The sequence below is a fragment of the Labrus mixtus genome, chromosome 11, assembly GCF_963584025.1.
Source record: "Labrus mixtus chromosome 11, fLabMix1.1, whole genome shotgun sequence".
Taxonomy (NCBI): Eukaryota; Metazoa; Chordata; class Actinopteri; order Labriformes; family Labridae; genus Labrus; species Labrus mixtus.
In genome coordinates, this window is record NC_083622.1 from 7,179,933 (window position 1) to 7,191,186 (window position 11,254).

The window sequence follows — 11,254 nt, forward strand, 5'->3', positions numbered from 1 at the left end:
CTCTCTCTCTCTCTCTCTCTCCTCTCTCTCTCTCTCTCTCTCTCTCTCGCTCTCTCTCTCTCTCTCTCTCTCTGGCTCTATCCTCTGTTAAGATAAAAAGTCAGAAAAGAAAAAAAAACAAATTAAAACAGAGATTTAACCCTGTTTCAGATTTGAGTCTATTTTTTATCATTTTAAGACATTTTTTTTAATCTTTACATATTTAAAACCTTTTTTATGTATTTGTTATTGGCAGCTTTAGGCCTCCGTACATAAAAAAAAGGTCAGACATTTGAATTCAATGATTTTTTACAACCACAGGTTTGGTCACATCTTTGCATTATGTCTTGTAATTTACACTTCAGCCTCTAGGGGCTGCTAGAGGGCCGGTTTTAGACGTTTGTAGGAAGTGAATAAGTTATTATTTTAATGCTTTTGGACAATAAATCAGATTAACTACCGCTGCTGTGTTTTTCTGAGGGTTGAATTTGACTCATTTTCTAAAGTTTAGATGTTTCTTTGAGGTTTAAAGTCGATAAAATCACTTTTTATCACTAATTTCCGCAAACGCTCCGTTTCCTCTTTTTTGTCCTTTGTGCAGAAAGTTTGTTCAGGTGTTTACCGAAATGACGAGCGGGGTGCAGCTTTTTGTTTCTGAAGAGGAAGAAGAAGTGATGCACACGGACCATGTGACATTTACCTCATAAGTTTCGATCAGGAACACACACACACACACACACTCACTCTCTCTCTCTCTCTCTCACACACACAGAGGCAGATTGGGTTCAGCACAAACGCACCATGAGACCGACTGATCAAGGTAAGTTTGACTCTTTCCACCCTCTGATTGTCACTTTTTATCAAAACCTGTCGAGGTTTATATCCATGACAGGGCTCTCATATCAGAATAACCCGAGAATAAAACAGATTTAATGTTTTTATTCTTTTACTTTCGGTTTTCGGTAGAGTCTGATCTGTGTCTGGCTACAGGTGAAAGTTAAATATGAGAGTTGTTTTGACGTAATCACGCGACACAAACCTTCTGAAAACATGCCGTGTGTTTCCTTCTCTTCATAGTTTATTCTGAAATGTGTGTAAAGATTTCTACTCTCCTTGTTTGACTTGATTGGTGCTATATTCTTATTTGTATTTGTCTTATTCTTACCGCTGGGATATTTGACCTTACTGTCGGGTTGTTCTCTGGAGTGTTGAGCTCTCTCATCACTTCATCATGTTTTTGTCCTGTTCTGCAAAATTAAGCTGACTCTCTACAGGTACAGATACAGTTATCTTAACCTTAAGTTAGCAAAACTAGCAGAATAAAGTTGGTTTTCTTTGCATAAAGTTCAGTGTAACTTTGATAGAAGGTCTCATCCAGGCGACCTGAAAAGTCTACAAAGACTCTTGAAGGGGTCTGATACACTCAGAGGGGTTTGTATGAAAAGCCTTTAATGCATCAGGGCCAGTATGTCTGAAACCTGTTGCTGTGTTTTATGAATCTGAAGTCCTGATGAATTCAAGGCTTTTCATGCATAAACCCCTCCGAGTGCCTCTGACCTCTTCAACAGCTTCTATTTGATCCCCACCCTGAAGAAAACAGAGGGACGCGTTCTTTTTATGAACATGTTTCAACACCCACGCATCTGCTCTTTGACTGAGTGTCAAAGTGTAAGAGTCAGAGATGTTGCTATACGATATGATCACACTTTATTGTCCCCGTGGGGAAATTAGTCTTGGACTCAAAGTGCTGCCAAACTTTCAGCTGCTTCCACTGGAATCAGTCGATGAAATAAACAAAAGAGAAACATCTAAACAGAAAGGCTCACACCAATGCTAAACACAACAGATATGGCACAATATCTGCCCAAATGACTTTTCCCTCCCGGTGAAGATTCTGATACCTGAAATATGCTGCAACAGATTTTGCAAACAGAGAAGACATGATATCAGTTATAGTTTAAAAATGTTTTAACTCTTCAGCATGGCTTGGCAGTGGATTAAACTTCTGTAAAACATGAAACATAAATAGAATTATTGGAGAGGATGTTTCGCAAATCTTTGTTTTAACTGTTTGCTGAGAAGTGACGCTGGTTTTTTTTTTTGGGCTCAATGCCCGGCACAAAGAAAGACCCCACCCATGACGTTTCCTCAAATCTCATACAAGCAGCAACCTCAGAGATTACATTACAGCAGAGATTAACATGTTTACAGCCTGGTTCAAAAAACCAAATGGGTCTGATTAGCTCATGTCTTGATCGACACACACTGTACGGGGGGTGAATGTTTTAATGACTCGTCAGTTTTGATTTGATGAAGGATAAGAGTTATTCACAATAAGGTGTGTAGCTGACCTGATTGACAGGTGGGTGCGATGTAACGGTTTGTCAGGAGGTTTAAAACCCGCCTCAGCTCCAGACATCGACATCAGTATCAGCCCCAAAAAATCTCATATTGGTCGGGCCCTAAAAAAAAAAAAAAAAACAGAGAAAGTATTGTAAAAGTAAGGTAACATTTTCACAACTTTAGATTAGACAGATTCGTGACCCTAGTGTCCTTAAATCACTTCCAGTCTCTGTCCCCTTTTTGTCAGAGACTCCTCTGATAACTTCAGTCTTGGTGTATTTTTTAAAGCTCTCTGATTGTTAATAATATTCCTCCAGTGGATCATGTGAAACAGGCACATCTGCATTCTGATCTCCGTATGACCTGAGAGCTCCCTCACCTGATGTCTGATTATTATTCACTCCTTAAACTTCCTGTTATTAAATGCTGATCCTCTTGTGTTTTCTGGCAGCGAGCTCGTTCTCTCCGCTGAAACAAAAATCACCTGATTACACCATAACTGAGGATGAGGACGCGTTCAGCCGCATTTCTTGCTGGTTCATGAGTTTCACTTCAGGTTTTGTGACAGCAGCTTCACTGAGTGGGGGCGGGGGGGGGTGATTTATTTACAGTTTACAAGTTTTGATATTTGAGGAAATGATGCTCAACCGCTGCTGATCATCCGAGCTGATATTAAACACACACACTTTGCGGTTACGTTTTGTTCTTTCGTTACAGCTTCTTCAGAATAACTTGATAATCGGACGTTTGTGCAGATAATATGATACTCGATGAATCATCTGAATATTGACGGGAGTAAAAACATGCTCACACAGGAGACTGAAAAGATCAGGGACTTCATCCAGCGTCTTACAGGTTCCCAAACATGCAGCGGCAGAATCACGAGGTCGGGAAAATGAAAAGCGCTGGCAGTGAAAGCTTTCTAAATACGTCTGAGATGAATATGATAACATGAGTGTGATGAAACTGTGCAGCTCGGGGGTTTAAAGTCTTTGTGATCCGAGGACACGGCAGAACATGTCTCTCCCGCTGGAACAAAACGTTCTCCGAGTGAGGGAGAGAAATGTGCTGATGGATCAAATAATAACTCTGACGTCAAGAGGAATATCTACTAAAGCTTTTCACAGAGCTGTTCATTACAGCTCCTGAAAAATAAACATTCAGAAGATTCAACAGTAAATCAGCTTTCTGTCCTTAAATACACTGTCGACCATATTCCTACAGCCAGTGGAGATTCTAGAGTCTGACGGGGCCCGAGGCAAGAATGTATTCTGGGCCCCTCCCACCACCATTGTGTTGTTTTCACTCCCAGACAGATCATTCCTCTTCATTTTCCACTAGTGGTCTCCTCGGGAATAATGCATGAGATTCAAAGCACGGCAATGAGAGTGAGTGCTGTCAGATATGTGCAAAATTGGCACGTTGATTAAAATATGGTTTAAAGGGTCACATATCATTTATAAAATCCTCTTCACCATGTTCCTCTAACTCTAATATGTGTCTCTAGTCTGTCTACAAACCCCTCAGTGATGAGAAAAGTCCATCCTCTCCATCTTCTGCCTGCTCCACTTTTCAGAAAACGTGTGCTCAAACAGGCCGTTTGGAGATTTTCCCTTCATGACATCACAAAGGGCAGTAGCCCCTCCCCCAGGTGGGTGACACTCCCACAGCTAGGTGTTTGTTCTGCCCTCTGAGTCTGCCTTCTCACCGTAAACAATAGGACATGGAGCGAGAAAGCCCGAGACTCCAAAGCCCTTCCAGAGAGGGGGCGTGGTCAGACACAGCTCATTTACATATTTAAAGGTACAGACACAGAAACAGCCTGTTCTGAGCAGGGCTGAAATTCTGAGCAGCTGATTTCATGTCAAAGCTTCCTGATCGACGAGAAACTACACAAACAACTGATGCTGGAAATCTGAGGAGACATCGATGAATCGTGCTTCCCCCCTGCTCGCACAATCGTTGAACTTTGCAGGTGTTAAAACTGAAGTTCACCCGTGCCTCTGTGTCGATGTGTTGTCACTGACGTCGTCTGACCTCACAGACGGGCGGATGTTTGGAGCAACATGTAACTGAAGCCAACGTGTGGAAACCGCTTCCTGCTCCTCGTGCTGCAGCACCACTTGAGGTTTATTCATAAGTCTCACTGTGTGTTTTGCCCAGATGCTTCACTGTATGTTTGTCTGATTTAACGAGACACCGGTACCTGACACTCCCAACACAAGCTCTCATGAAAGAAGCAAACATTTGCAGACTGTTGAGCTTAAACCCGTTTTATTCTGGTTTGATTTTGAAACACGGGGAGATACTCGTGTCTTTTACTTTTGTCGACTTTGCGCAGGCCGGGGGAAGAAAAAAAACTGCATTAAGGAAGAAAGATAACAAGGTGAAAAGGGGACGCAAAGCTCCTCACCGCCCAGAGTCTCTCCTCCTCCTCCTCCTCCTACTCTTCCTCCTCTTCCTACTCTTCCTCTTCATCCTCCGTCTCCTCCTCCTCCTTCCTGAGCACAGATTGCACTCAGGTGTGCAGCAGGTAGAGGGAGTGAGGGGAAACAGAGAGAGAGAGAACAGGACCACATGTAACAACAGGCTAACTCTGATTTCTAACCGTCGTCTTTGTTGTATGGCCTTCGTCTTCTTCTTCTTACCGTCGCCTACAGGACTGATGGCTTAGTGCAGTAAATTTGCTTCTCCACATGTCAGTGGCCTGATTTGTGTAATCTTTCAGGGACTTCAGGCCGAGGTGAAAATACTGACGACTACAACGGGCCTCAGGACACATTTGGAGACAAGTCCGGGCACCTTGAGGTCAAAAATGTGGCTTAGCTGAGCTCTTAAATGACCGACCAAAAGCTTGATTTGTAACTCCATTAGATTATTTTTCTTCATTTTGTCTTTTGATGTCTGAGGTCTGAAAACATGTAGTCATCTCTAAACCTGCAGTCTCTGAGCGGTCGACTCTCTGTGGTTTTAAAAAAAAACATGTTTGTGACTCGACGCCTGATCTCCGTCATGCGGGTTGTTTTTCTCTGCGTGTAGCAGAGACACATCCTGAGTTCTCGTGTGTGTGTGTCTACAGGCCTGATGTTGGGCAGCCTGCTGCTCGTCTCCCTTTGTGTCGGGGCGGCGGCCATGTTTGACAGCAGGCTGGACGTCCACTGGGAGCTGTGGAAGAAGACGCACGAGAAAAAGTACCGAGATGAGGTGAGTGAGAAAGTGTGCATGTAAAAAAAAAAAAAAAAGTTTTCTTTCTTTGTCTTAAAGCCAGAAAATCCATACGTGCGATTAATCATGAACTTATACAGAGTTTGACCTTGTGCACTCTTCCTCCACGTGTTTGTGTTGAGGTGGAAGACGTGCGCCGCCGGGAATTGTGGGAGAAGAACCTGATGCTCATTTCCATGCACAACCTGGAGGCTTCGATGGGGCTTCACACCTACGATCTGAGCATGAACCACATGGGAGACATGGTGAGAAGCTCCTTCACTCTGCTCTCTGCACGTATCGATTTATGATTATCAGTTTGATTCATTCATGACGGCGGCCCTCGTGATGCTGAGAGGTCACACTGGAAACAGTGCGACTAGTTTGAACTTTGAAGCTCAGCAGCTAATCCTTATATTAGAGTTTGGTTTATTTTTATGTACATGCTGGAATATCGACGAGGCTGGATCCCCGAGAGGCCCCACAGGCTCGGTGCCAGCTCTCTCTCTCTGCGTATATTTTCAGGACTTTTATTACATGCACATTAGCTCGCGGTGATGAACATAACGGGGAACATTATCTCATTAGAATATGTAGACCTTTAAATGTCAAAAATAAACAAAAACGATCAGCGGAGCGACGAGCGTGCATTTTTGAATATGTAACAGATTCATCGTTTCCTCCTTTACGTTCAGTTTGTTGAAAACAAAAAGTACTCTGCTGTTTTGTGTCAAGACTTTTACACTTTTTTAAAGATAGAGTTGTGAACGATAAAGACGCACTTTAATACTTTTTTATTCATCTAAAAAGTGCTCTGTGTCCTAAACTCCTGTGAGGCCGATGAACCAGTATAAAAAGCTGAGAGAGAGTTTTATATCATCTATCATCAGAGAGGCGCTGTTATGACTGCACGTGCAGCCGCCACCCTCAACCCCTCGCTGCACAAAGCGTGCAGGGGTTCAGAGCGACATAGACCGGACTTGTGACCTCACTTTTTCTACTTTCCTCATCATGGTGCATTTAAATCAAACGGTTGTGTACAGGTCAGTACATAAAGCGTGTGGAGTGCTGCTCTGACTGCTCAGTTAAAAACAACAGGTGAGCAGAGGAGGCGGGAGAGGCTGTGGGTCTGTGCTTCACAACGATCGACGTTACCGTAGGCTGAGAGGCTCGACTAGCGTACAAGTAGCTCAGAGGATTACAAACTCCAGCTGGTGGACACAGACGGTACTGAAGGAGACACACAGCTGCACACAGACTGACCGATGAGGAACACGATGAAGATCGTCTCACGGGAAGGGAAAACACTTTTTACTACTCAGAGACCCTCAACACACAGACTGAGACTTTGACTCCAGATTTCAGGTCACATTTTGCACCTGTTTCTGAAATGTCTCTCTGTTAGCTTAAATTACTTTAAATGCTACCCTTCAGAATCAGAATCAGAATCAGCTTTATTGGCCAGGCATGCTTACACACACAAGGAATTTAACTTTGGTGAACTGTGCTCTCTTATGTACAGGTACAACATTAAATATCAACAATAAACAATAATAAGAAAAGACTAGTATTTACATGACTGTGTATATAGTATACATATTTAGTATATGTACTAAATATGAAACAGTGCAGTGGTGAACAGTGCAAAAGATGCTGAAGTAACATGATAATAAGAAAAATGCAGTTATGTGACAGAGGGGTCAATTACAGTATTTACATAAGTGTGTGTATATTGATCATTTAAATTAAATAATAAATACAGTATATACATACATGTATATTCACAGTGATGGTTTGGTTTAGAGTCATTTCACAGTGACAGGTCTGACACTCTGTGACTGTTTAGCGTTCATCAGAGTGACAGCCTGGGGGAAGAAACTGTTCTTATGGCGGGTTGTTTTTGCGTACAGTGTTCTGTAACGCCTGCCAGAGGGGAGGAGTGTGAAAAGTTTGTGTCCAGGGTGTGAGGGCGTGTATCCGGGTGTCTTCAGAGTCTATATGCAGCTGCAGCCGGAAAACACGTTAAAAAAAACAGCCGACAGCTTCTGCATGACATCAGTTTGAATCCTAACTCTGACATGTCGTAATGGACGGGTGTGTAGCCCCCTCTGTGCAGTGTGGAGTAAAGCTGAATGAAAATGTTCAGAAAGAAAAATGTTCTGCAGCTTGACAGCCAGATGGAAAGGCTGATGCTCAATGTGTTTACCCCACAGCGTTTTCATACAGGTCGCACACAAACACACACACAAAACCTATATCTGAGACATTTCAGTCGTTATTTTAAGAACTTTTCAGAACAAGCAGCTTCCTGCTTCGACTGTCTGTATCGAATTTAAAGTCAGCCACAAGCAGCAACCTCCGGTCTTGAAACACGAAGCCGATGCTGAAGTGTAAAATCCTGCAGTTCCTTGAGTGTCCACTAGAGGCTGGCTGCTGAAGCACAGGAAGTCACATACACACCCATTCTAAAAAGTCTGTTTTTACAGCAGAGATCAACATGTTTACAGCCTGGTTCAAAAAACAAACAGGTCTGATTAGCTCATGTCTCGATCGACACACACTGTACGGGGGAGGGGGATGTTTTGATGACTCATCAGTTTTGATTTGATGAAGGATGAGAGTTATTCACAATATTTCTAAACACACATACATACACACACACACACACATACACATACACACACACACAACCACATATACACACACACACATACATACACATACAGAGACACACACACAACCACATATACATACACATACACAACCACACACACACACACAACTACATACACACACATATAACCACACTCACATACACACACACATACAGAGACACACAAACGCACACACATAACTACACACACACGACCACACACACAAATATTGCCTCACCTTATCACAGACGGGACGTGACAAAGTCTGCAAACAGAAATCAGAACATTTCCTTTGATTCAAAGCTTGAGTACAGATTCTACATTTTTATATCGGCTCTTCTTAAACTGCTTCACTCTGAACAAAGATGATATCTCCATGGTGACTCTTTTAATGCTGCTTCAGACGTATCAAAGCTTCAGATGAGGGAATAATCAACTTTTTTAACCTCTGTCTGAATGTAAATGAGAACATTTTGCTGCTCGACTCGACTTCACTTTAGAAACTTTACTTTCACAGCTCCGACCTTTTGAGACTTCACTGAAATAATGAGCGGGTTTCTGAAGTTTGAGGGCACCACCACGTGTGTCGACAGCACACTGCGAGCAGCTTAATGAACGACTGCAGGACGCCGGGTGCAAACTGGAATATAAACGACGACGTGGTGTTCGGTTTACATCCTCTAACCTGCCTCCCCTCGTGTTTAGGAAACTCTTTGGACTCTCACTGAAGGGCTCAGAGGGCAGGGAGATGTTTATTTATTCAAAGTAATTCTTTCTTTGTCAGTGTAGAGATGGCATCGTTACCTGAGGCAGTAAAAGTTTAAAAATCAAAGTTTTCAATTTTATCAAGTTTAATCTCTCTCTAGTGTAATGTCCAAGAAAGATTTCCAAGTAGGTATATCTAGTGTTTAAAGTCGAGTGTTCAATGAGCTTCGTTTTGTATTTATACAACAAAACTCAGTTACTCCTGGAGGCGTCCAAGTTGCTTTTCCAACTTGCAACTGGAACCAAATATAAAAGTGAACAGATGATGGACATGTTTTGCTTTTCTTGTCTGTATATCGGAGATATGGTGAGTTAAAACTGAACTGTAAGGAGCTGCTCTTCATCAGCTGTCCTCCTCTTCCTCCTCCTCCTCCTCCTCTTCCTCCTCACAGACAGAAGAGGAGATCCTGCAGCAGTTCGCCACGCTCACTCCTCCCTCTGACATCCAGAGGGCGTCCTCTCCCTTCACAGGGACGACAGGCGCCGCTGCTCCCGACACCATGGACTGGAGAGAGAGAGGCTGTGTGACCAAAGTCAAGATGCAGGTAAGAGAGAGACACACACAACCACATACACATACATACATACACACACATACATACATACATACATACATACATACAGAGACACACATACACACACACATACATACATACACACACACACAACCACACATACACATCCACACACACACATACATACAGAGACACACATACACACACACACATACACACATACATACATACATACAGAGACACACATACACACACACACACAACCACACATACACATACATACAGAGACACACATACACATCCACACACACACATACATACAGAGACACACATACACACACACACATACATACAGAGACACACATACACACACACATACATACATACACACACACACAACCACACATACACATACATACAGAGACACACATACACACATACATACACATACACACATACACACACACACATACATACAGAGACACACATACACATACACACATACACACACACACATACATACATACACACACATACATACAGAGACACACAACCACATACACACATACATACAACCACACACAACCACACATACATACAGACAGACACACACACACACACACACACACACACACATACATACATATACACACACAACCACACATACACATACAACCACACACACACACACATACACACAACCACACACACACACACATACACACAACCACACACACACACACATACACACAACCACACACACATACACATACACATGCATACACACACACATACATACACACACAATCACACACACACACACACACATACAGAGACACAGGCACACACAGACCCACAACCACACACACACACACACACACACACACACACGTTGCACACTCAGCAACACGACAGTCGTCGTCTCATAAGTCACATTTATTAAAAACCCTCCCTCCTTCTCATTTGTCAGAAATGAGGTCGTCACTACAGCAACAGGTTTTTTCACAAATGCTACCACATCCACTTTTGGCCACACGCTCACACACACAGGTTAACACCAGCTCATCCAACATCTTTTCATAGCTTTGACTTTCAGACGTGTTTGAGGAACGTGTGTCATAAAGTTAATATTTAAATCATCGTTTTCAGAGAGCTTCATACCTCAGTGGAGATATTAACAAAATAAATCAGATAAACAAACTCGGATGATATCAGAACCTCTTCAGATTTAAACGTTTCACCGCCGAACGGGTCGCTCTGTTTACGACTGGATCATGTGATCTGTGTGATTTGAAGGTAAAACTTCTACTAATAGCTCAGACTTTAATTTCCTTCAGTCTGTAAAGTGACCCTGCCTTCGTTTGGGACGGGGTCAACGAGAGGGGGGCCTTTAATTATAAATTATTATAAATAGAGAGAGAGAGAGAGAGAACATGGATTTGAACTGGGCTGCACACTTGGAGGACCATAGCCTCCGTACATGGGGCGCACACACTAACCACTAAGCTATCGCCGCCTTGAATCATTTTCAAACAGAACTCGCCAAAGCAAAGATGGGAAAGACTTTACATTTGTAAATTTACACCAAAAGAATATTTAAGTGGATATCCATCAACAAATGAAATTACAAATCACTAATGTTATCTGACTATGGAAGTCAGCTCATCTATAACATCCAGAGAGAGAGAGAGAGAGAGAGAGACCCCTGTGAATATGTTTGTGATCTGCACTAAATGCACGTGCCAATAAGGTGTGTGCATCAGATAAACAATACTATCTTACAGGACTTAAGGG

At 42.6% G+C, this 11,254-nt stretch overlaps 1 protein-coding gene and 1 long non-coding RNA gene across 2 annotated transcripts in view; both read left to right on the top strand.

Moving 5' to 3' along the window:
* The first annotated feature begins 640 nt into the window (after nucleotides 1–640).
* The window catches only part of ctss2.1 (cathepsin S, ortholog2, tandem duplicate 1), a 15,874-nt gene continuing 5,260 nt past the window's right edge, over nucleotides 641–11,254 (top strand). The window contains exons 1-4 of the mRNA XM_061049788.1: nucleotides 641–799; nucleotides 5,402–5,526; nucleotides 5,670–5,792; nucleotides 9,338–9,490. Coding sequence (XP_060905771.1) covers nucleotides 781–799; nucleotides 5,402–5,526; nucleotides 5,670–5,792; nucleotides 9,338–9,490 — 420 coding nt within the window. The 5' untranslated portion in view covers nucleotides 641–780. The remainder of the gene's footprint in view (nucleotides 800–5,401; nucleotides 5,527–5,669; nucleotides 5,793–9,337; nucleotides 9,491–11,254) is intronic.
* LOC132983480 (uncharacterized) lies at nucleotides 5,799–7,896 on the top strand. The gene is made up of 2 exons (XR_009674846.1): nucleotides 5,799–7,489; nucleotides 7,537–7,896. It is a non-coding gene; the product is annotated as an uncharacterized LOC132983480 (long non-coding RNA).